The sequence below is a fragment of the Lissotriton helveticus genome, chromosome 5_1 (assembly GCF_964261635.1).
Source record: "Lissotriton helveticus chromosome 5_1, aLisHel1.1, whole genome shotgun sequence".
Taxonomy (NCBI): Eukaryota; Metazoa; Chordata; class Amphibia; order Caudata; family Salamandridae; genus Lissotriton; species Lissotriton helveticus.
The window spans coordinates 1,313,237,770-1,313,263,728 of NC_136065.1; the positions used below are offsets into that span (position 1 = coordinate 1,313,237,770).

The following is a 25,959-nucleotide window of genomic DNA, read 5'->3' on the forward strand; positions in this document are numbered from 1 at the left end:
ACCGTCCCCCTCAAAGTATGCCGTCTTTTGTGTCCACCCTGCAGGATCTCCTGGCCACGCTGGCTGTTAACAATTCCTCGTTACTTCTGCTCGGGGATTTTAACTTCTGGCCGGGTGACCCGAGGGAGGATTCCGCCTCTAAGGACTTTTCTGCCACCCTTCGTTGCCTCAATTTTCTCCCTCTTGTTTCGGCCCCCACCCACACCCACGGTCACGTATTGGACCAGATCTGGTCTTTACGCTGTAACTCTTCGGTTATCTCGATCTCCCCCTGTATCTGGTCCGATCATTTTTTGATCTCTTTTTCTATCAGCCTAGGTCAACCCGAGAAAGCCTCCCGTCCCAAAAACATCTGGGCTCGGAGTTGGAACAAGACGGACCTAACTGATCTCTCTTCTTCTCTACTTTCATCGGCTCCCACCCTGACTAACCTCCCTGTGGAGAACCAGGTGGTCGCCATCAACAACTGGCTCTTCTCGGCTTGTGACCGGGCCGCCCCCCTCAGAAAGATCAGGTCAGCCCGCCCCCATGATGCGCATAAGTGGTTCTCCAGCGACCTCAGATCGCTGAAACTAGAACTCAGGCGCTCTGAGCGTCGCTGGCGCCGCAACTACTGTCCTGATCTTCGCCTCACCTATAAAGCTCTTTTGAACAGCTACAAATTGGCCATCTTAGCGGCTAAATCCAAGTATTTCTCGGAGCGCGTAGCTCTTTCGGCCAATAAATCGCGTGAGATCTTCTCACTGGTGCGTAGTCTCGCCACCTCCGATCGTGCTAGTTTGTCCCCCGCCCCCTCGCTATCCCTCTGTCACTCCCTTAATGATTATTTTATTAATAAAATAATCACCATCAAGTCCAACATTCCGACTGTACCTGAACCCAACCTCCCGGATCACTCTTTCTGTTGTTCTTCTGTTTTTGATCACTTTCAACCTATTTCACCTGAGCTCTTCCGTGACCTCCTTGTTAAGGTCAAGTCCGGTTCTCCGGCGGATTGTGCTCCTGCTCGGATCCTTAGATCCCTCTACACTTCCTGTCCCACTCCTCCCTTAACTCTTCTTAATTCTTGCCTGGCTCTGGGTTCTGTTCCTTCTCTCTTCAAAACTGCCATCGTGCTTCCTATCCTGAAGAAAGCTGGCCTGGACCCTTCCCTTCCATCGAACTTTAGGCCGATCTCCCTCCTCCCCTACCTCGGGAAGATTCTCGAGAGCTATGTAACTTCTTGTCTCTCGAGTTTCATCGAGGAGAATAACATCTTGGCCGCTCGCCAGGCTGGTTTTCGACCTGGCCACTCCACTGAGAGTGTGGTCCTTGCGGTCCTGGATGAACTGAAGGGGAAGGCTGACAGCAATCTCCCCCAGGCCTTAGTTCTCTTGGACTTATCCGCTGCGTTTGACACGGTCGATCATACCATTCTTCTCGACCGTGTCGGCGCAGCGGGCATCCAGGGAACCGCCCTCTCCTGGATCGCGTCCTTTCTTCAGGGCAGATCACAGGCAGTTCACCTCTCTGACTTTTCTGCCCCCTCCCTCCCGGTCACCTGTGGGGTTCCCCAGGGTTCTTCTCTGTCCCCTCTTCTATTCAACCTCTATATCCGCCCTCTTATCTCCTCCCTTCTCGAGCTGGGGGTCTCTGTGTACAATTACGCAGATGACCTCCAGCTCGTTTTTGATCTCTCCTCTCCTACTTACTCTCTCTCTAAGTTCAGTTCTACTCTACTCTTCATTTCCCAATGGATGAGCTTTAATCACTTAAAGCTCAATCCTGACAAGACTGAGCTTGTTCTCACTGGTGGCCCTTCTAACCCTTGGTCTGCTGTTCACTGGCCCCTTTCCTTTGGCCCCCCTCCCTCCCCTGTCTCTTCCGTCCGGACCTTGGGCATTAAGATCAGCAATGATCTTACTATGCATGCGCATATCAGCGCCGTCGTCTCTGCTTGTTTCCTTTCCCTCCGCCTCATTCGCAAGATTTCCCGGTTTTTTTCTGTTGATGCCCTTAAAACTATTATTTCTGCCCTTATCACCTCCCGCCTGGATTATGGTAATGGCCTGTTCGTAGGTATTCCGGCCTACGAAACTCGCCGCCTTCAGGCCATCCAGAACCAGGCAGCCCGTCTTGTTTTGCGTCTTCCTAAGTTCTCCCACATTACCCCTGCCCTTAAATCCCTCCACTGGCTCCCTGTTCACCTCAGATCTCATTTTAAACTCGCCTGCTTGGCTTTCCGGGCCCATGCCCGATCTGCTCCCCTCTTCATCAATTCTTTAGTTTCCTCTCATGCCCCTTGTCGCTCTCTTCGCTCGTCCTCCCTCTCTCTTCTTCACGTTCCCCGCTTCCGTAAATCCCGCACCGGAGGCACCCGCTTCTCGGTGCGGGCCCCCCAGATCTGGAATTCTCTTCCCCTCTCGATTCGCTCTATTCCCATTTTTTCCCATTTCCGTAAAGCTCTTAAAACTTTTCTCTTCCTTCAGGCTTTTCCTGCCTAATTTCCCCCTGGTTCTCTTTCAAATTATGGCTGTGTTCCTCAGCGCCAGGAAGCCGCTTGGCCGCAGTGCGCTCTTATAAATATTTGTTTCATTTCATTTCATGGGTCATGGGCCGCCCAAGTGTAGCACATGAATCATCAGTGACATCGCGTGCCTCATCTCTGAAGGTATTCTCGGGGTATACAGTGTAATCCACTGGTATTTCCCCCCCATTCATCAGCGGGGAAATAGGCGCTCAGAATGGGGTCCTTTGTGCATATGCCCGTAAAATGGCTCCTATTGGCAACCTTGGCTTTAATACCTACAACGCGAATTGGGGCTTTTTGAAGGATCTATGAAAATGTATCATCTGACATCCAGAACTGATAACATTAAAACATTGTCAGTAATAAGTAAGTAGTGATAAGTATTGACTGGTCCAGCCTATGTTACTTCTCACTTGCGTATTCTCCTTGTCTTTAGTGGCAGTGTTGTGGCTAAATGATTAGGTTTACTGATTAGGTTTACTTATACGATTTCAGCAGGATACCTATTTAGTCATAAAAAGAAATGGCACATATTTACGATGCAAATTAGTTGTTGTTTAACACATCTGTTACATTGTTAATGTTCATACTGAAATTTGGCACAAAAAACAAGTTCGATTTTGGAATTTTCTTATTCTGCCTGGAGCACTTTCTTTTGAAAATCCTATTGTCTAATTGACCAGGTGAAAGTTCTGTTTTTTTCCAATTTCTTGAACTCTCTTCAAAAAAATCATTTTGTGATTCAGGAATAGAATGGTGATAACTGCATGTTTTCGATGGAATTATTCATGTTTCAACAAAAATATGGTGACTGGAGCAAGCAGCAAAGTAAATCCTCAAAGCACAGAACCTGGGCATCAAATAACCCAGCCCAAGCAAGGTTGACATAAAGGTAAACGTAAATTTAAAAAAAAGTTGGGAGAATATTTATATGAAAATCATGCAGAGCAGTGCAGCAAGTCACCCTCCTACGCTGCTTGACAGAGAAAGGGCAGGAATAAGCCGTATTTAAAAGAATATGACGTATTCCTACATTTGTGCCTGCACTGGCGCCGTTTTGGCTTCCTAGTGACAACACAGGCACCCTTGCACCATGATGCAAGGGCACCTGCATTGCAATGAGGATTGTTTTGTGCATAAAGGGGCTCATTCTGGCACAAAAACAATCCATTGAGGCATTTTCCTCTTTCTACGTGTGCTGCAGCACACATAAAAAGAGGAAGTAGCAAGGCAAAATAAAGATATTTCTCCTTGTTATGCCTCGCCTGGGAAAGCATAGCATTTTGGCACATTCTCAGGTCTACCACTTTTGGTAAATCTGGGAATGCATCGAAATCCATAGATGTTGTGTGTTGAAAGAGCGATACAACACCACTCATCAATATGCCCCTTAGGTACTCATTTACAACAAAATGATGCAGCACAGTGCTGCAATCCATTTTGCTGCTCCAAGCTGCATCATATTAAAAGCACAGGGATGTGTCATATTTACAACAATGTGATGCATCCCTGTGCTTTCCCCTGTGCTGGCGCACAATTGGCTGCCATGTGCCAATGCAGGCACACTTGCACCCTGGTGCAAGAGTGCCTGAGCTGTGGGGATAATTGTTGTTGGGCAGGAAGAGACACCTTCCTACATAAAAACAATAATTTATGGCATTTTCCTCTGTCTATGCATGCTGCTGAAATCAGAAAGCATAGAAAAAGGAAAAACGAGGAGAAATAAAAGTATTTCTCCTCGGGGTGGCTCGTTATGCCCCCCCCTGAGGAGGCATAGGATTCTGACGCAAAGCCTCCCTGCATGTTTTTTTTTAATGGCCTTGTAAATATTGTCCCTTTCACATATGACTTTGCGTGAAAGGGGCGTGCCATGGGGATTGTTGTGGGTATTCCCATGCAACAACAATGGATTCTGCTAACCCCTATTCACGCATCACTTTGCGTGAAAGGGGCGTGCCATGGGTATTGTTCTGGTTGTTCCCAAGCAACACCCATGGATTCTGCCGCATTTCCAGATTTACAACGTTTTGTAAACCTGAGAATGCATCAGAATGCATATTTTGTTGTAAATGAGGCCCCTGGTTTTTACCAATGAGCAAGAAATCTAGCACTATTAACAGTTTACTTCCAATTAAAGTCTATGGAGGTAGAGGGACAAAATGAAAAAAGGGTTTTTAATTAAAAATTACTTTAAACATTGTATATATTTCTGTGTGTGCGTACTATCAGTGTGTGTGAGGATTTTATTGTGAAAAACGCCTAGATCATCATTTGCAAAAACCCTTAATTTAATAACATAATTTCAGTGGTGCCTTTATTTTTATCAGGGAGGGGACAGGGGGGCATACATGCAAACTACACCTCACTCACACACATTCATTCACACACATCCACTCATAACTCTCACTAGCAAATACACATACATTCATACATACATGCATGCATGAGACAAAAAAAAACACATAAAACTTACCTCAACAGTAGTTCTCTGAAACGGATACCTCGGAGGTACCAGAAGGATTGGGACTGCACCTTCGCCTCCAGCCAATGAGGTAAGGCAGCAGTCCCAAGCCTTGTAGTTCCTGGGAGGGTTGGGACTGCTGCCTTCCCTCATTAGCTGACCTAAGGTCAGCCAATGAAGGTAGGCAGCAGTCGCAATCTCATCCAGAGTGGGGTGGGGTCAGTGAGACTGCTGACCCACCCCACTCTGTGAATAGGTGTCAGTGATTGACACTTGTCCATGGACACTTCAGGGCTTAACACTGAAGCGCCCAGGTCCGAGGCAATCAGTGACGCTCCACCTCATCATGAGGGGGAGGGCTCCGAGGCAGTTATGCCAGGCTGAAGAGGTCACTCCCACAGGACTGTAAAATCCTCAAACTGGCAAAGTTAAGCTGAGGCAGCTAGGACCATTCACGTTTTGTGCATCTCTAGCTCCTGGCTGCCTGACTTGAACCAGAGGAGTGTCTGTCAGGCTGAAGTTTGTTCAGCCTAACAGACACACTTTTTGCCTGGAAAAAGGTGGGGCATGGCCTCTCAGCCTGTATGGATGGGCTGCTGCTGCGTAATTTTCTAATAGGAGTGCAAAGGTAGGCACCACCATGAAAGAGGCAGAGGAGAAGAAGAACACATGAACCAAGCTTGGAGTCGGATCACAAAGCATTACTGACTTGTGCTATCATATCCTCTTGGTGTTAATTAGGGCAAAGCTTAATGCACATACCTTTTACCACAATATTATGAAAACATATTATTGCATTTTGCCTTGCCTTGATTTCCATCTCAAGCCTATGTCTTCTACTGCTCTACACTTTCTGTTTCCTTATCACAATCTTGTAGATTCTTATTCATCCCTGCTTTCTCTCTTTGTCACTGTTTTCCTGTTCGCTTCTTTCTATCTCCTATTTTCACTGTTCTCTCTATCTTGCGCTAAGTCAAAGTCCTGGTCGCCAAACACCGGCACATATTAAGCATTGACACAAAGACTTTTTATGAGTTCTCCCAACTTTGAACTTGTGGACTGAAGCGTGGATAATTTAAACCACCAGTGATTCCATCACTAATAATGGTCAAGATTCCTATTTGTTTTTAATGTGGCTACCCCCACTAACAAGTTGCTAAGTGTTGTGGCTCCTGCTAGGGCAGACAGCAGGCCGCTATGTTGGCACTTGACTTGCACCCTAAATAAGACTCAGACAACCAAGTGTTGGTTGACTCCATAGCCAAATGTTATTTTTTTATGGAGGTCAACGCTGCACACACCAAATTTACATACAGTAAAAGGAGTACACTAAACTAAAATCAACATTGCAAGGACTTAGTTAGAATTTGGCACTTTTGATACACCTAAAATAATGTTACCACTTGCAATATTCATAGAAACAAGGGGCTAAATGTCAGCACCGTGAACACACCCCTCTAATTACCAGTACCTGCAATGCACTTTTTAGTATCTTGTGCTCACCCCTTTCCTGCCCAACCAAGTGTGACTTGAATCTTCTGCCAATTTGCATTCAACAAGTATATACATCTTAATACCTTTGTTTTAGTCAGCAAGACAGCAAATATGAGGCATGATCTACACCCAAAGCTGACATAAACAAGAATCAGCAGTGTAACTTACATGAGAATATGACAATTTAGGTTTCATGATTATGGTTTGAGACTCCAGACTTAACACTAAGCGATACTTTTTAAAACATTATTAAACCTACTTTTATTATTTGCTCTGTTTTTGTCCTGCTGTTCTAACTATGTGTGATATAGATTTGCAGGATCGCCCACATGGGTAGTGTGCTCTAAGATGTGGTCCAGTGATTAAATGTCAGAGGTCATTCTTATTTATAAGTAGTATTAATATACCTGGCATATTTGGCAATATTTCCCCTGACTTTGATTTTGCTGGTTTTAGGACTCTGGGAACTTTACCACTGCTAAGCAGTGCTAATCTACCCATGCTCTCTGCTTTACACCTGGTAACATTGGCTTATCAACAATTGGCATTGTACCCAGAGCTTGCAAATTAAATGTTACTAATGAGCCTGCGGTACTTATTTGACACCCACTTCAGTAACCCTTTTAAACATGTCTTAGGCCTGCCACTGCCTGTGTGTGCAGTTTTAAACTGGGATAGAGAGGGAGATCCTTGATCTACTTAATCACTCTTTAGAGACAGGGTGTATGCCCGCCAGTTTGAAGGAAGCCAGGTCACCCCCCTACTGAAAAAAACAGGGGCAGATGTGGCCAATCTTAAGAACTATAGGCCCATCTCCCAGCTTCCCTTCCTGGTGAAAGTAGTGGAACAACATGTTCTCAAAACACTCTCCCTGTTTATTTAGGAAAAACAGCTACTCCAGGTGTGGCAGGCTGGTTTTAGGGCCCACATCAGCACAGAACTGGTGATGTTATCAGTGCTGGAGAAACGTAGGCTCATGGCCGACAACAGAAAGCTGGGCACCCTGATCCTATTAGATCAATCATCGGCATTCAACACACTTAATCATGCACAGCTTCTGGCCTGGATCTCCGATTTGGGAATCCGTGGGTTGGCACACCATTGGATCGAGTCGTTACTGTCAGGCCATTCTCAAAGAGTCCAAGGTGTCGAACATTGGCACACTCACCTGTGGTGTCCCCAGAGCTCAGCACTGTCTCCCCTCCTCTTCAACATCTACCTCCAGCTACTAGTGGCCTCATTGGTCCGCTTGGACTGCCAAGTATTTAACTATGCAGACAAACACACTTAATCCTCCAGATTGATAATTCCCCTCAAGCCCATGCCTGTGTGCAAAACATATTCAAACACACGGTCAACTGGATGACAGCTAATTCGCTAAATATCAACCCCGATATAACCGAGGTCCTCGTCGTTTCCTCCAAAAGCAATCTGGACTAACCTGTTCTGGTCACAAGAGCTTGGCACCACCCCAACACCAGTTCCCTCTTCCCACTGCCCTCATCGCCACCACCGATGACATCAGGACCCTGCTGGACAACGGTGAGACCGCAGCACCCATCCTCCTAGACATCTGCGCCGCCTTTGACACCGTCTGCCACTGCACTCTACGCACATGCCTCCACGCCGCTATGATCTGAGACAAGGCTCTGGAATGGACCACCTCCTTCCTCTCCGGCAGAACCCAGAGCGTCCACCTTCCCCCATTCCGTTTCAAAGCCTCCGAGATCATCTGCGGCATACCCCAGGGAACCTCCCTTAGCCCAACACTGTTCAACATTTACATGGCCCCGCTCGCACACGTCGCCCGACAGCACGACCTCAACATAATCTCCTATGCCAACGACACTCAACTGATCCTCTCCCTCACCAAGGACCCCATCACCGCCATAGCCAACCTACATGAAGGCATGAAGGCTGTCGGCGACTGGATGAAGATCAGCCTTCTGAAGCTGAACTCAGACAAGACGGAGGTCCTCATCCTCGGCTCCAACCCTTCATCCTGGGATGACTCCTGGTGGCCGACAGCACTGGGGCAGCCCCGACACCCACCAACCACGCGCGCAACCTGGGAATCATCCTCGACTCAACGCTCTCACTGACCAAGCAAGTCAACGCCGTCTCCTCCTCCTGCTTCAACACCCTCTGCATGCTCCGCAAGATCTACAGATGGACCCCGACAGATACAAGAAAGACAGTCACCCAAGCCCTCGTCAGCAGCAGACTCAACTACAGAAATGCCGTTTACGCGGGAGTCTGACCAAGCTCATCAAACGACTACAACGCATCCAAAACACCTCGCCATGACTGATCCTCGACGTACCATGACACGGCCACATCACCCCCCACTTGATAAACATGCACTGGCTCCCCGTCAACAAGAGGATATCCTTCAAGCTCCTCATCCAGGCACACAAAGCACTCCACAAGACCGTCCCAGCCTACCTCAACAGACGGCTCTCCTACATCCCCAACCGCCAGCTATGCTCTGCCGACCTCTCACTTTCCACTGTCCCGTGCATCTGAAGAACAACCACTGGCGGGAGATCCTTCTCCCACCTCGCCGCCAAGACATGGAACACCCTCCCACTGAGCCTACGACAGACCCAAGACCTGCTGACCTTCAAGAGGATACCTAAGACCTGGCTGTTCGATCAGTAGTGGCCCACCCCTGCCCAGCGCCTTGAGACCCTCGCGGGTATGTAGTGCGCTTTACAAATGATTGATTGATTGACTGATTGATTGAGTTTCAGTTGTAAAAAATTAGGCCTCAAGATCGATGCCAACCTCTCCATGGCAAACCAAGTCTCTGCCGTGGTCGGAACCTGTGTAGGCTTAATGAGACAGCTGCGGAGACTCGTCCCTCTCCTCCCATATGCCACACTAGAGATGGTTGGTCAGCAATGATCGTGTCTAGACTGGATTATGTCAATGCCTTATATATTTGTCTCCCTGAGAAACGTATCAGCAAGCTGCAGGTGACCATGAACGACTCAGCTAGGTTGATCCTCAGGCTTCCCAGACAAACTCAAGCTACCCCCTGCTGCAGCAGCTGCACTGGCTCCCCAATAAACAGAGAGCAAAGTTTAAAGGTCTCTGCCTCACACATAAAGCTGTTCATGGCCAGGCCCCAGTATATATCAAGGAGCGCCAAGGGATCTATGTGCCATGATGCACACTTCGTTCGTCTGAGGCAGGCCTTTTGGCCTATCCACGGTTCAAAACTACATCCAAAGGCGGCAGAGCCTTTTCTGTTTTAATTCCTCAACTATGGAATCAGCTGCCCGAGAATCTACACAAGGAAGCTGCACTTCTCCCTTTCAGGAAACAACTCAAAACTCTTCTGTTTAAGGAGGCTCTGAACACAGCACAAAACACCTCCAAGTGTTGCATCTGTGACTGGTGGTGAGTTTCGGCCACTTTCTTGAAGTGCTAAGAGAGCTGCCGGTGATTATGCGCTCTACAAATCCCAGTTAACATAACATAACATAACATAACATAAAGTTAAACCCTCTTGCCAGTCCTAAACCTTCCATTTTAATACATAAAAGCCACCCCTAAGGTAGGCCCTGGACAGCCCAAGGACGGCGTAGTGTATTTAAAAAGTAGGAAATATACTGTTAAGTTTTACTTGTCCTAGTAGGGAAAACTCTTAAATGTGGTTTTCACAACTGCAAGGCCTACCTCTCCCATAGGTTAACATTGAGGTTACCTTATTACATCTCATAAGTGTAATTTCCAATTGGGAGAAGCAGGGATCCCCAAGTTTGGTGTCTCCTGAATCACAATTTAAAGTCCTAACTTATGGTGAAGTTATATATTAAATTGTAATACTGAAAATACCACTTTTAGTAAGTAAAACACACAAATGATGGAACGCAGAGCACATCAAACATTCACCCCCAGTCAATAGATCTGGGTTAAATCCATTGTTCTTTTGCTCACCATGCCACCCCAGTGAAGACCCAGCCATATGCAAATCAGTCTTGACCCTGTGCCTCATGGGAACAGTCCAGCCTGAACTGCGAAGCCAGGTCCTCCCTGTACTGGAAACAAGCAACCTGTGACTGGTTATGGAGCATCAGCCCTCACCAACCAGGCTAGCTTTAATCCAGTGGCACAATAAGCCTGGGACCCATGTCTGGACATACCCGGCACACTCAGGGCGAGAAAGTAAAACACACAAATTATGGACAGAATGCAGAGAAAATCAAACATTCACCCCAGTCAATAGATCCGGATTAAATCCACTGTTCTTTTGCTCACCATGCCTCCCTAGTTTAGACCCAGCCATATGCAAATCAGTCTTGACCCTGTGCCTCATGGGAACAGTCCAGCCCGAACTGCCAAACCAAGTCCTCCCTGGACGAGAAACAAGCAACCTGGGACCGTCTTTAGGGCATCAATTTGAATTTGAATTTAAAATATTTGTATAGCGCAGCGTACACCATACGGTTTCTTGGCGCTTTAGGAGGCATGAGAGCAAAAAAGTAAAAGGGGAGAATTACTGTGAAAAGGCTTGAACAAACAAAAATGTTTTCAGGCCCTTGCGAAAGAGGGAGTATTGTTTGGTCGCACGTAAATGGTCAGGGAGGGAATTCCAAAAACTGGGAGCCAAAACTGAGAAATTGGAACCCCCCCCATTTTTTCCTGTTATAGCGAGGGACTTGTAGAAGGGATTGAGAGGATGATCGAAGCTGTCTAGTGGGGACATATTCTTTTAGCAGAGAAGAGATAAAAGCAGGGGCCGTTCCCTGACGTGCCAGGAAAACCATGCAACCGGTTTTAAAAAGGGAACGTTGCAGAACAGGCAACCAGTGCAGTGCCTTGAGTAGTGGTGTGGAATGATGAAAGCGGGGGAGGCCGTACACCAGCCGAGCTGCCTGGTTTTGCACAAGCTGGAGTTTACGTAGGCTATAGGCCGGAATGCCATTGTACAGGGCATTGGCATAGTCTAGCCGGGAGATCACAAGGGCAGACATGATGAGTTTAAGTGCCAGAGGGGAAAAAAACGGGAAACAGTGCGAATAGTGCGGAGCATAAGGAAGCAAGAAGAGACGACAGAACTGATTTGTGAGTGGAGGGTAAGATGATTATTGATTTTTATACCTAAGGTCTTGACTGTGGAAGAAGGGACAGGAGGGGAACCGAGGGAAGAAGGCCAAAATGAACCCCTCATCAGCCAGGCTATCTTGAATCCAGTGCCACAGTGAGCCCGAGACCCACGAAATGGTCCTGATGCATCTCCAACGTTGCGTGGTTCTGCATCAATGTATTGCTTATTAATATCTACATGGCCTACCGCCCAGAAGTTTGACAATCACTCACTCATTGCTTTGGTCCTCATTGCATTTCGACTGTCAATGCACCTTTGACGTTGCGAAGCTTGGAACTGATGCATTGCCTTCATTGGAAGGATCAGCAATGACTCATCACCTCCCATGCTCCTTGCATCGTCTTTGACGTTGACGCATCCAAGGTAGTGTTTCAGCAGGCCAAGACAGGTCCCTGTATCTGACCCGCGCTCCATCACAGTTTGGCTGTACTTTTGGATTTGACCCGGTCCAGCGTAACCCGATAGCCCCAGTTGTCATGTTATGCTTTTAGGTGCTACATTTCAGTTTCCTCTTTAAAAATGAATAACTCTAGTTATAGTAGTCAGATTTATGTCATTTTGACCTTGTTTTGTTCAATCAATTAATTACTATTTTTCTAACCAGCCGTGGAATCTTTTTGAGTAGTGTTTTCACTGTTTTACTGTTTGAAGTTTTGCACAAATACTTTACACATTGAGGCTTAAGTTAAGCTTGAATGCTCTGTGGCAAGCTACCAGAAGGTGAGCACAGGTTATTGCTGGTGTGTATCTGCCTTACCCTTACTAAGACTTTGGTTCCTGCTTGGACAGGGCACATACCTCTGCCAACCTGAATCCCAATTTCTAACAAGTATAAATTGGGTCACTAGGAGTGAGAGAGAGAATACGAGAGAGATATAGATAGATATATAGAGAGAGACAGTGGGAAGGGGGAAGGGCCGAGACAGTGAGAGAGATAGAGAGAGAGAGATAGAAGAAGAGGGAGAGAACAAGTGCAAATATGTCAACAATAGGATACAGAGTGAAAACATGTAAACACAAAAGGGCTTTTACCCCCTTTGCCGCGGCTTCGCGGCAGTGCGGCATTTCGGCAAAATGGGTGGGCCGTGTCGGCCAACGGCAGCACACAAGGGTTAATTTGCTCTTGAGCATAGAAGAGCCATGCTGTACCCCTAACTCGGGGAACAATGCATTGTGAACCAGTACTTCCTGGCCAGCATGTCATTTGGATACAAAGCATGACAAGTACAGACTTGGAACCTGATCTGGGGCTCGAGCTGTATTACGATGAAGGATAGTAAGAACAGCAATTGTATACATAAAAAGGCAGCTCTGAAGTTGGTAAATCTTACTTGCTGTAGTATTGAAACAATATATCTGATTAAGGCCATCTATTAAGGTTGCAGAAAAACATGAAGTGTACCATGGTTAGAACTGATGAGTTATTGGATGGGCAACATTTTAATGATTCAGCAAGCACTTATCCCATTAGGACTGATAAAGTGTGATGTACAATACCCAATATGAATCTGGAGAGTAAATTATGTTCATCTGGATTGGAAACCAGAATCAGATAGGGGGTGTGTAGATAAAATATCGGAGCGAAAATATCATGTGAACAAAATATTGTGTCAAGATAATCAAGGACACAAATATTTTGAAGGTAAGGTTCTACAGGTAAGCAAAGATTCACTATGAATGACTCTACATCTGTGTACCTTGACAATATCTTCAAGGTATGTACATTTGGAGTTACGAATAGTTAATTTATACTTACCTATTTGCACTTACCTTCTTGATATTTTGACCCTCGATATTTATGACACAATAATCTATCCACGTGATATTTGTGCTTCTGATATTCTGTCTGTGATCCACATAGGGCTCTAATTCAAAGGAAGATTTGATCAAAACGATAGAGCTGGCTGTGGGTATACCAATCTCAGATGCTTCTTGTTGCATAGCGTGTCTTTTCAAGAAAAACTTGGTTTGCCCAGGAGTTGTCAGGTTTGCTGATGTTCCAGTGGGCTGTGCTTTGAGGAAAATCAAGCCAATGCCTGCAGAATCTACGTTTCTCAGTGTGCAAGATTAAAACATGAGCAGTACACCCATAGACCTGCATCATATGAGACAACTCATTTGTGTTTACTATTGCAAATTGTATTCGTGTAATGCAAGTATTAATTCTCTATTTTAGAGGAGAAATTAATGACTGTTTCAAAAGATTGAATAAACCGAAGCCTGCTAACTTGTAGGAGATTGACCCACCTCTTAGTATTGTCAAACGTGGCTCCCTGGAAAAAGATGACAAGTTATTGCTTACCTGATTATTGATGGTGAAAGTTCTGGACCTAGTGGACCTGGATCCTTAGGTCAAAACAAAAGTCTTAGAGAAGTTGGTGGTGAGAATTATACTATTCCTGAAGGCAGAGGCGGCTCGCCAAGGGAGTGCTGGGGGGCGGTAGGGCGAGGGAGGAGCAGGGTGGGGATATTGGAGTCCGACATACGACGGACAGGAGTAAGGTAAGTAATTAAATCAATAAAACCACTTACCTTGCGTGCTCTGCTTTGCCAACTTCTGTTCGTTGTATGTCGAACTCACTACCCCCCCCACTCTGCAGCTCCCCGCCCGCCCTACCACATTGCAGCACTCCCTCGTCGAGCCGCCACTGCCTGAAGGGCAGATAGCAGATCATTTAAACCTTTGGTGGTACTCAAAATCAAAACAGAATCATCCACTTTTTGAAGCAAAAGCACACATTTGGACCCACTCTATGGATGGTGCTTTTCTCACTGGTGTCATCAATGTGACACTGAACTGTGTCAACAGAGGTCCTTCCCTTGCTTTGTTAGGCAGGAGTACACCCAATGGTTGGGTGTGGAGTGTTGTAGTATTCCAGATAGAAAGAGAAGATGGACCACTCACTAGCAAGGCAAGAAGACACTATTTAAATGATTTTGATTAATATTTGCATAAAACTTTCAGCCTCACCATTGGTGCATAAAACGATGGCTATCTGGTAGACTGGTGAACTAACCACGAACCATGACATAGGGACTAGTGGGATTGTCCTTAATGAAAATCGGTTCATTAAGGCCAGGTACACAAATAGCTTGGTGTGTTGTACATCCCTTCACTAAGGTTTCTGCTGGTTCGTGAAGCAGGGGAAACCAAACTTTGCATCATAAACCTGCTTTAGCTGCTATCATGCCCTGGTTCACAGAATTGGTGGCATTTACGTAGTATGAGGAGTCCATCATTTGTTGCTTCAAGTTGAACATGAATATGATGAAGTGATCGTAGCATCTGCTGCGCTGCTCAGTGTCCACCAGGGAGATATCTTTAAAAGAATATTAACAGTGTCCTTAATTGCAAACATTTCTCCCTTTTCACCTTTCCTCTCAGAGCATCGGTGCCTCCAGTAAGAACTAAAGTTCAGCGAGTCATTGGAAGGAAAACACAATATCATCTCCCATTGAAAATTGGTCAGGTATTAGAAGCAGGGCAAAGGCCAGTAAATCAGGGCTGAGAAGAAGGCTGCTGTTAGTGTCACGTGACATGCCTCTGTTTTGCGCTATACACATTCAAGAGAAGTGATAAGCAGCTGAACATTAAAGGGCAGATTTACTTTTTTTGATGCAACGGCGGCTCAAACAAGGCGGCCAATTTATAATGTGATGCCTCTAGGGAGATGCGTCACATTGTAAAGCCCTGCGTCACATTATACCAGTGCCAGTTATAATGTATGCCGTCTAGGGGTTCGCACGCAAAAATCCACGTAGAACTGACTGACGCAGTGCAATTTACAACATTTCAGTGCTTCACTCTATGCCTTCAAGGCGTCAAAATCCCTATGCCTGCTCAGACCAGGTGTAAGAAATGACTCGGGGCTTTTTGTGTGGGACTCACCTATCTGTTGTGGCAGATTGCTGGAGTTGCACCACTTTCACCAGCAACTCCAGCAATGCATCACTTTTGTGCCAACCGGTACGTCAGTATTTCTGACGCATCTGTTAATCCTTGAGCCATGGAGCACTGTATTGTAAATACAGCGCATTCATGGTGGTGCAAGGACATTTGGCACCGGAGAAAGGAAACTGACACATCCTGCAGATGCGTCAGTTCCTTGTAAATCTTCCCCAAAGAGCTTGAATTGCTGAGAAGTCAGGAGGAGGCACTATTCCTCCTGATGGACAGCGAAGGCTGCCATAAGAGCGCCATACATCAGAGGCAGCAGCATGGTGGAGCATGGTGGAGGGCGAAGAGCCACTGGAAAAGGTGCAATCAGACAAGGAAGGTGGCAGAAGCAAAGCAGCTTCAACTAAGCAGTGGGACAGAGAGCAGCTGAGGTCTGCCCTCAGTCATCAATGCTATGATGTGTAAGGCATTGTAAGACTTGTGCAACAAGCACAGGCATTACAGTAACTAAGGAGACACACAGAGATGTAGTTAGCTGTTAATATATGTAGTGGATTACGCTGTACATAATCCAGTATTCACAGGGAGTTTGGCAGGGCAACACACAAGTGACTCTACTGCCCTTTATCAGTAACTAGAAGACTTTAGCAAAGATATGAGTGAGGCTCATAGTAAGAGAGGAGCAGTCTAGCAGCAAAGTTAATAAGCATTGGCAAATCCAAAAGGTCTGGCATCGGCAATTCTTTTTTTGTTTTGCAAAACCTCATAGTTTGCCGACCCTCATCAGTCTAAAAAATAAAATTTACTTAATGCAAAAAAGTTTTTGGGTTTGAAAAAACACCTATTACCATAGTATTTCCTGGCACTGAGGGGAACTACTTTGTGTGAATATGTTTCTTGTGAAAGGGCAGCATGCTGTACCTCGTCATGAAGTCAGCCAATGGCTGAAGTGGATTGATACATTGCCCCTTATCGCATGCTAGGGTGGGTGGAAGAAAAATGTGAATGACACTAACCACAGACTAACATATGAAGCCTGACTGAAACCCCTATATGTAACTATGCTATACACACAATTTTAGTAAAATCTAATCTCAATTAAGAAAGAAAGAAAGAAGAAAAAAGAATGATAGAAAGAAAGAAAAAAGAAAGAAAGAAAGACAAGGAAAGAATGAAAGAAAGCAAGAGTGAAATAAGACAAGAGAAAGAAAGAAGAAAAGAGAAAAAGATAGAAAGAAGGAGAAAGAGAGCAGGGAAGAGGGAAAGAAAAAAGACAAGAAATAAGGAAAGAAAAAAGGAAAAAGAAAAAAGAGAAAAGAAAGAAATAAGGCAAGAATGAAAAAGACGACAAAGAAAGAAAGCAAGAAAGAAAGAAAAAAACGGCAAGAATGAAAGAAGGAAAGAGAAAGAAAAATTGAAGGAAAGAAAGAAAGTAAAAAGAAAGAACGAAGGAAGGAAAGCCAGAAAAGAAAGAAGGAAAGAAAGAAAGAAGAACAAAAAGTCAAATGAGCATTACTTATCACAGAACAGTTTCAAATTAACACAGTCTGGTATGCTGTGGAATAGCAGTAGTCAGAAAAGCAAAACACTCCAAAAGGAATTTACAACAGCACTGGCAGGAGATAGGATGTGATATATATGGAATGTGCATTAGAAGCATCATGCTACCACATCAGACTCTAAACACAAAGGGGCATATTTACAAAACATGTCGGAGCACAGTTGTTGGACTTGGCCCTTCTGGCAGGTTCACCCCTAATTTTTTTGCTTTTAGTATGTGATTTGTGTTAGAGATTTTTGGTCTCTGCGCACTTTTTTCCTGTGTCCCAGAGTAAAGTGCGTGCGTGTAGTGAGGCTGCCCTGCCCTCCCATAGGAATGCATGGGGAATGTGTGTGTCCATGTTAATTCCTGATGTGTGGGGAGTGCAGGCTCGAGAGATTGAATGCTGCTCAATGATGTATGCGGCGTGTGTGTGTCTGGTGGGGAAGTGCCACTTCTAGGCATTGGTGTGTGTGTGCAGTGAAAGTGCTGGCATGTGATTGGCTGGAGCTGGCTGGCGAGCCTGGCTCCAAGAGTCTGGATGGGTCTGCCCGGTGGTGAGTGGAGAGATTAGCATGAGTGATGTGAGGGAGGGGTGCACCTGGGTCCTGAATAGGGCTGGGCTTTCCCCACACAATGCTGGCTCCGGACCCTGTGATGCGTCTAATGACCCTAGCCTGCCTGGTGAATGGAAAGGGTGGCTGGGGAAAACAAAGTACTCCAAAACCAGCTGCGACTGGTTTCTCCCCCACCCTGCACCTACAAACAAAGGATTTACCTGTATAAAAAGGTGCTGTGTCCCCATGAATGTTGTTGTCTTCCAGGATCCTATCTGAGGGGGGCTGCTGCTGCTGTTGGGCACCAGGAGTACTGCCACTTGGATTGCCTCCCTGCCTGGAGGACCAATGAGCTGGCTCCGGGCCCAGCCTTGCCCCACTGCCTGCCTCCAGAACTTTGCTGGAGCTCTATTTCGCTGATAGCACCTGGGAGCGCTGTATTTTGCTTTTAGCGCCTGGGAGCGCTTTATTTTTTCCTTAGCGCTTGAGAGTGCTTCACTTGTTCTTCGCTGGTGCCCACCCGGCATTTGGCCCGTTTTTGCCGATTTCGTGCCCCTGGCTGGTGCCCACCCCGCCAGGGACCTGGTGCCGTTCTTGTGGGCCCGAGCGAGTGCCAACGTCGCTTTATATTTTAATTAGAGAGGGTGCCTACCCCTTGTTCAGCAGGGATTGTCCCCGCCGCCCGGTGCCCGAACCGGAAGTCCGGCAGGCCGGGGCGGGACCTCCGGACACCCGGAAGCAACTTCCCTCCCCGGGGCTCCGAGACGAGAGGCGAGCCCCGGGGTGAAGCAGTGGCAGAGGTGCAGCCGCCGGCGAGGTCCCAGAGGAGGGGAGCCCCACCCGCGGCACCAGAAGAGACGTCCAGCAAAGGCCCCGAGGAAGAGAAGCCCCGCGCCAAGTCCCGGTGAGTGCAGCGACCCGGGCGGGGGCCTCACAGTATGAAAGTAGAGCGGCCCCAGCAGACAGCGGGCCGCTCCCCTATCTCAAGGCGGCATTTGGTGATTGGAGCCCCGAGGCTCCTGGGGGCAATTTGTGTATTTAGAGGCTCCAAGGCTCAGACCGGCCCATTTGTCTTTCGAGCCCCGAGAGGCTCTGCGCGCCCCCTTGTATGTACAAGCCTGCGAGGCTCGAGGCGGCATTTCTTTGTGTCAGAGTCCCCAGAGGGGGGACTCCAACGCCTGTCCAGCCCACAGTTGTTTTAGAGTCCCGAGAGGCTCAAGGCGACCCATTTGTTTATCGAGCCCCGAGAGGCTCACAGCGCCATTTGTTCTTCGAGCCCGAGAGGCTCCAGGGTGTCATTCTGTTGTTTAGAGCCACGAGGCTTTTGGGGGACACGCTGTGTTTGGCCCCATGGTTGTTCTTGAGCCCACGAGGCTCCAACGTTGGCCCCATCAGTGTCTTCAGCTGCCCAGCACTTAGTGGGCAGTTGCCACGGTTAGGCTTGTGCTTTTGGCTGCCTACAGCCTGCCCCTGACTTTGGGACACAGGGCGTCCTAGCCCTAGAGAGGCCAGTTGGCCTAGGGACTGCCACAGGTGGTGGCTCATGTGAGTTTTGTGCAATTGTGATCTTTCCCTGCACCTCTGAATGTGTTTTGATGCGTCATGTGCCTTGTTCTTACACCGCTGAATGTATGTTCATGCATCATGTGTTTTCCTTCCCTACATCTCTGAATGTTTATGCATCATGTGTAATGTTCATGCTTATACCCCTACAGGTATTGTGATACTTAGGTGGTTGTTCTTGCTAGTACAGGTGTTGCTAGTGAGGTCCTGGTTCCCTGCGTAATATTTTCCTAAGGTGGTTAGGGTTGCGTAGGTGGTACTTACCTATTACCAGTGGTTACTGGTTGTGTGCTACATGTGTTATTTTATGCTACAGTAATTTTATATTCTATGTGATATTCTAAGTGAGTTCTAAAAGTGCTGATTCCTGACAGTGGTCCATGTGGCCCTGTCCTGTACATCTATCCCCTGTAAATTCTGCCCGTGCCCATGGCACCTTGTAAAGTGTATGTTTTTTATCTAATGTTTGTGGTATAATACAAAGACTATTTTTTATATATACCCTTGTGTGGAGTTTCCTTTGTGGTGGGCCTTGGGTGTTGTTGCTGGCTGCGCGCGCAAACGCTTTACACACCGCCTCTAGGATAAGCCTGACTGCTCGTGCCAAGCTACCAAGGGGGTGAGCAGAGATTATCTTTGCGGGTAGCTTCCTTGCCCTGACTTGGGAATGGTGGTCTCTGACTGACTTTGGTGCAAGCCCTGGCCAGCCAGGGATCCCATTTCTAACAACAGTGCTACACCAAATTTGGCAGCACCGCTCTCTGCCATTTTTTAAACGCAGGGAAGTACCGTATTCACAAGAATACAGTGCACCGCTGTGTTATCTCTAGCGCTGGTGCAAAAAATGCTGTCTAGCGCCAGCGCAAGCACCCTGCTGCCATTTTGCAAGTGTTACTGTCCTGCAGGTACGATTGTTTATGTACAGGATGGGACACCTTCCTGCACAGCAACAATAATGGTGATTTGTTCTTTCTATGTGTACCGCAGAATACAGCACACATAGAAAGAGCAAAAAATGAGGACAAATTAATAATTTCTCTTCGTATCACCATGCTGAGACCAAGTATTTCCTGGCTTTCATTTTTGGCGCTGCCTCAGCCTTGTGAATCTGGGGCAGCATCAAAATGCCATGGGTTTTACGGTGGAACACCAACTGCAACACCCATGACATGCCCATTTGCTGCAGAGGACTCCAGTGGAAAGGAACATATTTACAAGGTGGCGTTAAGCCACGTTAATTTGCTTAGTGCCACCTTGTGAATATGTGAAATGGTGCTACTCCACTGGAGAGTCAAAAAAAGTGACTCTCCTGTGGCAAATGGGGCTAGTAAATATGCTGCAAAGGCCACATAAAAGTAATTAGAAAGTAAAAGCAAAAACACGAAAAAAACCACACAAAAAACTATGAGCAATGAGGGTAACTAGTTTGGGTGCCGGTGTGCTCTTGTGACAAACCAAAATTCAGTCACTCAAAGTGAAGTTAACCATTGGTTTAAGTAGAGTGACCAATTGCCCATGTTATTTGCTGTAGTGGGCAGAATCAAAATATGAATGACACAAGAACAGACAATTGGGTGAAGCAAGGTGGCTAAATGCCCCATAACTGCAAGAATATTATTCATATTCTAGTAAAATCAAAACGTCTCGGCTAACGCCAGACTTAAGTAGTGAAGGTAGAGATTCAGTAAAACGGGCTGACCCATTACCCTTTGCAGTATTCTTCAAATGGTCGAAATCATAATGTAAATGGCATGGTAATAGACCAATGGATGAAGACGACTCATCAAAATGTCCCTCTCTGTTTGTATATTATGTATGAATTCTTTGTACAAACAATCGTGTGGCAAGACAGTGAAAGCTGTCTCAAAGGCCAAACCTAAAATGAGACGTGAATTATACTTGAGTGTTTTTTTAAAATTATTATTTCTGTTAAAGAGGGTTCTGTTAAGGAATTTATCAAGCACACATGTATTTGCCCATTCCCATGATTGCAAAGGTCATGCCTCTTACGAACGATTCGTAGTTGTACCTCTTAAGTAACCTGCTTCCAACTCATTTTGTTGATGGTAAAGTACTGGAGTTTGCCGAACAGAAATCACACTGCGTAATTTATTTCAGATAAAAATACTCTATATAAATGCAAGTAGGTAATTTATTCATGGCTATATCTGTATATGTTTTCTAAAGCAAAAATTAAACAACATTAAGTTCTTTCCAATTTCAGTATTTTTGTCTGTTTTTCAATTGCTTGTTACCTGATCAACATAATATTTTTTTCATCAGCAGAAACAGGCAAAATGCAATAATATTTGTGCATCATGCACACAGCAAATTAAAGGAATAACCACGAATGCACATCTCTACTGAAGTCCGATTGTAAACCTCATATTGTAAGACTTCTGCGGCTTTGTGCAGTAGTTAGTCTTTATTGACTCATGGATGCAGTCACTGTAGTCTGTGTTGCACTTGTTGCACTTGCAGGTGAGGGCCACAGGGTAGGAGAAGTATGGATTGACATGCAGAGGGCATCCAGGAATCAACACGGTCTTCTGAACGTAGGCCTTGTATGTGCACGCAGTCTGGGACAGAGTACTTTTAGGAAGCCCCTCCTTGAGATTAGGATCCTAGGGAGAAAACAGAAATGGCTCCATAAGTTCTTCTAGATGTCATTGTTTTGATTTCGTAATGGTATATTCATGAACATTCCTTTGCATCAATGTACATCTTTAAAAATGTTTTAATAGACGTCCAAAATATCATTGAACTGTTTAGTGCAAATGTGTTCTCAAAATGAATTAAACACATAGGGATGCAATAAATCTGAACCACCCCTACTTTATGTTAAATTTAGTTTAGATCAAACTTTTGTACTATGTCAGTACGCCAAATTAGAGAAGAGTATATGTGTTCCAAGAAACCTAAACAAAAAGGCTTAAGAGGTTTATCAAACAACACATTTGGATACATTGTGATGGACTCATCCATAATAGTATAGCAACAAGGAACATTCCTAAGGCTTACAAAACATCAACTACTTATTTATGGAAGATGTCTTTGGAATTTGAAAAAAAGGTATCCATTATACTGTAATATCTAAGCATAAAGTTGTAAACTGGTCCATTAGAAGGTATTACTCTGTGTCTTATTTTGACTGTGCTAGCGCACATGGTGCCATATTAATTTGCAGTGTGGTGGCATGACAAATCTTTATTTTTTTTCAAAAATAAATGTGAGCAATTCAGTAGAATGTGGTGGAATCACAACTATAGACACCCACTGTCATAATCCCCATCATATCTGCAATTATTGTGCCCCATTGAGCACATCTAAGTGGGGAAATGTATTTCTCCTTAGTGTGGGGGTCAATCAGGGGATTCAACAGGGCTGCCCCTGTCCCCCCATCTCTTTGCCCTCACCATGGAGCTATTGTCAATTCTTTTCTGTGCTGAAGGAGCGTCATGGGGAATCCCACTTCCCGAGGGTTTTTATGCAGTCTTCCTATATGCAGTTGACCATCTACTGTATCTTAAAGAATGTCAGAGCTTCACAGCCAGAATAGCGCTTCTTCTTACAAACATTTCAGCTGGCTTTAAGCTCTTTGTTAATTGGCCAAAATATTGTGTCTTCCCAAAGACTCCTAATGAACCAAAGACCCGGCTACTCCTCAGTGGAGGGTCTTTGTGCTAGGAGAGCACAACATTCTGCTATCTTGGTATTAGGGTCTATCATTCAGATAAAGATCTCCAAGATGCAACCTGGCTAGAACAGTGGTGTTTCCTCTCAAATATTGATTGGAAATCCCTCCTCTAGCCCCGTTTGGGCATAAATTGGTTTCCTGGCAGGCAGCAGGCAGGCAGCAGTGCATGGGGGCGACCTAGCCTGGTGACAGGCTCAGGGGTCGCTGCCTACACCAGGAAAAAATAGTGTCCATCCCAGTCTGCTTTACTATTTTTTTTTCAATTTGCCTATAGCTCTGCCCTCAACATCCTTTTGGAACTTAGATGCGCTATTAGGTAAACTTATCTGGCATACAGTTAGAAAAAGGGTGTCCCATGCAATATTTCTCCTCCCTCCTGATGTGGGAGGGTTGTCTTTTCTTGTTATTTTAATTATACTATCTTGCTGCTCAAATACAGTGGTTAAGCAGATATCTTTTGGGTTTCTCCCTTGAGGAGACTGCCACACTACACTACCTTTATGAGTGGAGGACCTGAATACCCTTCTGCTTATGAACACTCGGCAGTATCACCCCCAGCTCCTGCGAGTAGCTCCACTATGGTTAATCTCACCAATCGTGTAGCCCACAACACCCTGGCAATTTCTCTATTGGGCCTTACAACTCCTTTTGGGGCCAATATTTGAGGTGTCTTCAACACAGTCAAGAATCAAACCTTACAACCGTGGACAATGTTTTTGAAGTAGTACGCTTGCTCTCTTTTGAGGAACTTGCCAAGGGACAATTTTTGATATACAACACCATCGAGTATGTCCTGTGCAGGCCCTGGCCTATATTCACCAATGTATGTACAACTGTTTATACAAGATTTTTATATTATGGAACACCAGCGTAGACATATTTTATGATTTTTCAAGGCCCTACTTTCTATCGCCTCCACTATGCTGACTCAGCTGAGAGACTGATGGGAGGCAGAAGCGAGCTTCTCTTACTGAATCGCTCCCACCTCAGCCACAGAAAACTTTACAAGCTCTCCATGGGTCGACCCCCCCTTCTTTTCCCTTCCTTCCCCCCTTTAGTACAGCATTTTAACGGTTAACTATCAGCACAATAGAACTATTCCTTTCTAGCACCAGCTCCTGCAGACCCTTGTGATGAAGTATGGGATCACTCTTTACACGCTGCCAACAAAGAGGTTGCAATTTGTTTGACCTCGCTTACACTCCCCAGCATACAACTGCTCTGCATCAATAAAGCATACCGTTGGCTGTAACTCTAAGCATCCACAGAGCGAATTGTAATGCACCAAATTTATAAAATGCATATAAATTTGTGCTGACACCTTTTTTATTTACACTCATAAGCAATAAGATACCCTTGTCAAAGAGCTATGACTAGCTTTATCATTGCAAGCAAAATACGTCCATCCTAATGTATGGATTGTGGAAACGTCTTGAAATCCAGGCAGCTATGAGAGTGCTGTTTTTTGGTGTCGAAGTTTCCTTTTCACTTTAGCTTCTTGTACATCGGTCCCTTGAGAAAGTAAGTTCATCTAGCTTGCAATCTAACTGCTGCATATTTATAAATCGGTTTACATTCTGCTTTGATTTTTAAAAACGAGTTATATAGGGTTTTTAGTGCTTGATTACAGGTAGATGCCTCTTTCTTTCCTCTCTTGAGACAGGTTGTCTCGATCCACAGGTGATTCTTGACCCATGCTCAGCCATAACTTTCCAATAAGAACACTTTTACACAGAATTGCAGTGCATCAACACATAGTTTGTAGTGTGTCAATGACGGTTTTATTGCATGTTTAGAGAATTCTATATGCACATGTTTACCAAATGTTTTGACTGAATTGACAATCCCTCTTGCACACAAATCTTCCGACAGGAATTGCGCGGGATCACTGGCATATGGGAGTTTCCAGTGTGTTCGTGCATTTGTATGTCCCCTACACCAGTAAGATGCTGGTTGTTAGGTACGGTGACTAAATAGCTTAATTAGCAATCTGGTAGTCGTGATGAAGGCCACTGTCTCTAAGACATTAAACTATTGTCAGAAACATGTTGCTTAATTTGGAGCTGGGGGTGATGGGACCCCTTAGTCATTCATTTGTCTTTTCATCCTGTCATAAATAAATACATGTTTGGCATTTTGGTCTCTTTAATTAGCACCGCTGAGCCTGTCACCAGGCTAGGTCGCCCCCACGCACTGCTGCCTGCCTGCTGCCCGCCAGGAAACCAGTTAGCCACAGCTGATTCCGCTTCTTGATTCTGCCGCTCGGACGACCCAGCCGCCGCTGAGCCGCCCGCCCCAGACTCTTCCCGCCGCTGCCTCCCTGCGGCCCCGCCCCCTGCCAGCCCATTCGCCGCCCCGCTCCCGCCACCCAGCTGCTCCTCCCTCCCGGCTCCTTACTTAAGGGGACTGCGATCCTGGTGTAGGGAGCGACCGCTGAGCCTATCACCAGGCTAGGTTGCCCCCACGCACTGCTGCCTGCCTGCTGCCTGCCAGGAAACCAGTTAGCCACAGCTAATTCCGCTTCCTGATTCTGCCGCTCGGACGACCCAGCCGCCGCTGAGCCGCCCGCCCCAGACTCTTCCTGCCGCTGCCCCCCGCCAGCCCATTCGCCGCCACGCTCCCGCCACCCAGCTGCTCCTCCCTCCCGGCTCCTTACTTATGATGACCTCAGAGCGACCGCGCAGCGGATGCGCCGATTGTGTGCCGAAGGCGCGCCAAAGGCAAGCCCGTCTGCGCCTGTCCACTTGGACCGCGCCCAGTGCCAGGACCCCTGGCCCCCGCCTGCTGCCGAGCCACCCTGAGACGCACCCACGGACCCTTCAGCTGCCAGGCCTGCAAGTTCACCTGCCTCCGAACCTGCACCGCACCCAAAAGACCGGGCACCAGCAACAACCACCTCAGGTGCATCCTGCTCAACACCCGCTCCGTCCACAGACACCCCGTCGAACTCTGGAACCTGCTCGACACAACAGCACCAGACATAGCCTTCCTCACGGAAACCTGGATGAACGCCTCCTCAGCGCCCGGCATCCCCATAGCCATCCCGGACGGATACAAGATCACCCGGAGGGACCGTGTCAACCGGACCGGAGGAGGCATCGCCATCGTCCACAGGAACACCATC

General features: G+C 46.4%; 1 protein-coding gene across 1 annotated transcript in view; it reads right to left on the reverse strand.

Annotated features, from left to right (window-relative positions):
• Window positions 1-20,550: 20,550 nt before the first annotated feature.
• The window catches only part of TSHB (thyroid stimulating hormone subunit beta), a 147,040-nt gene continuing 141,631 nt past the window's right edge, over window positions 20,551-25,959 (reverse strand). Inside the window, exon 3 of the mRNA XM_078641241.1 lies at window positions 20,551-21,762. Within this exon, the coding sequence (XP_078497367.1) occupies window positions 21,499-21,762 (264 nt within the window). The 3' untranslated portion in view covers window positions 20,551-21,498. The remainder of the gene's footprint in view (window positions 21,763-25,959) is intronic.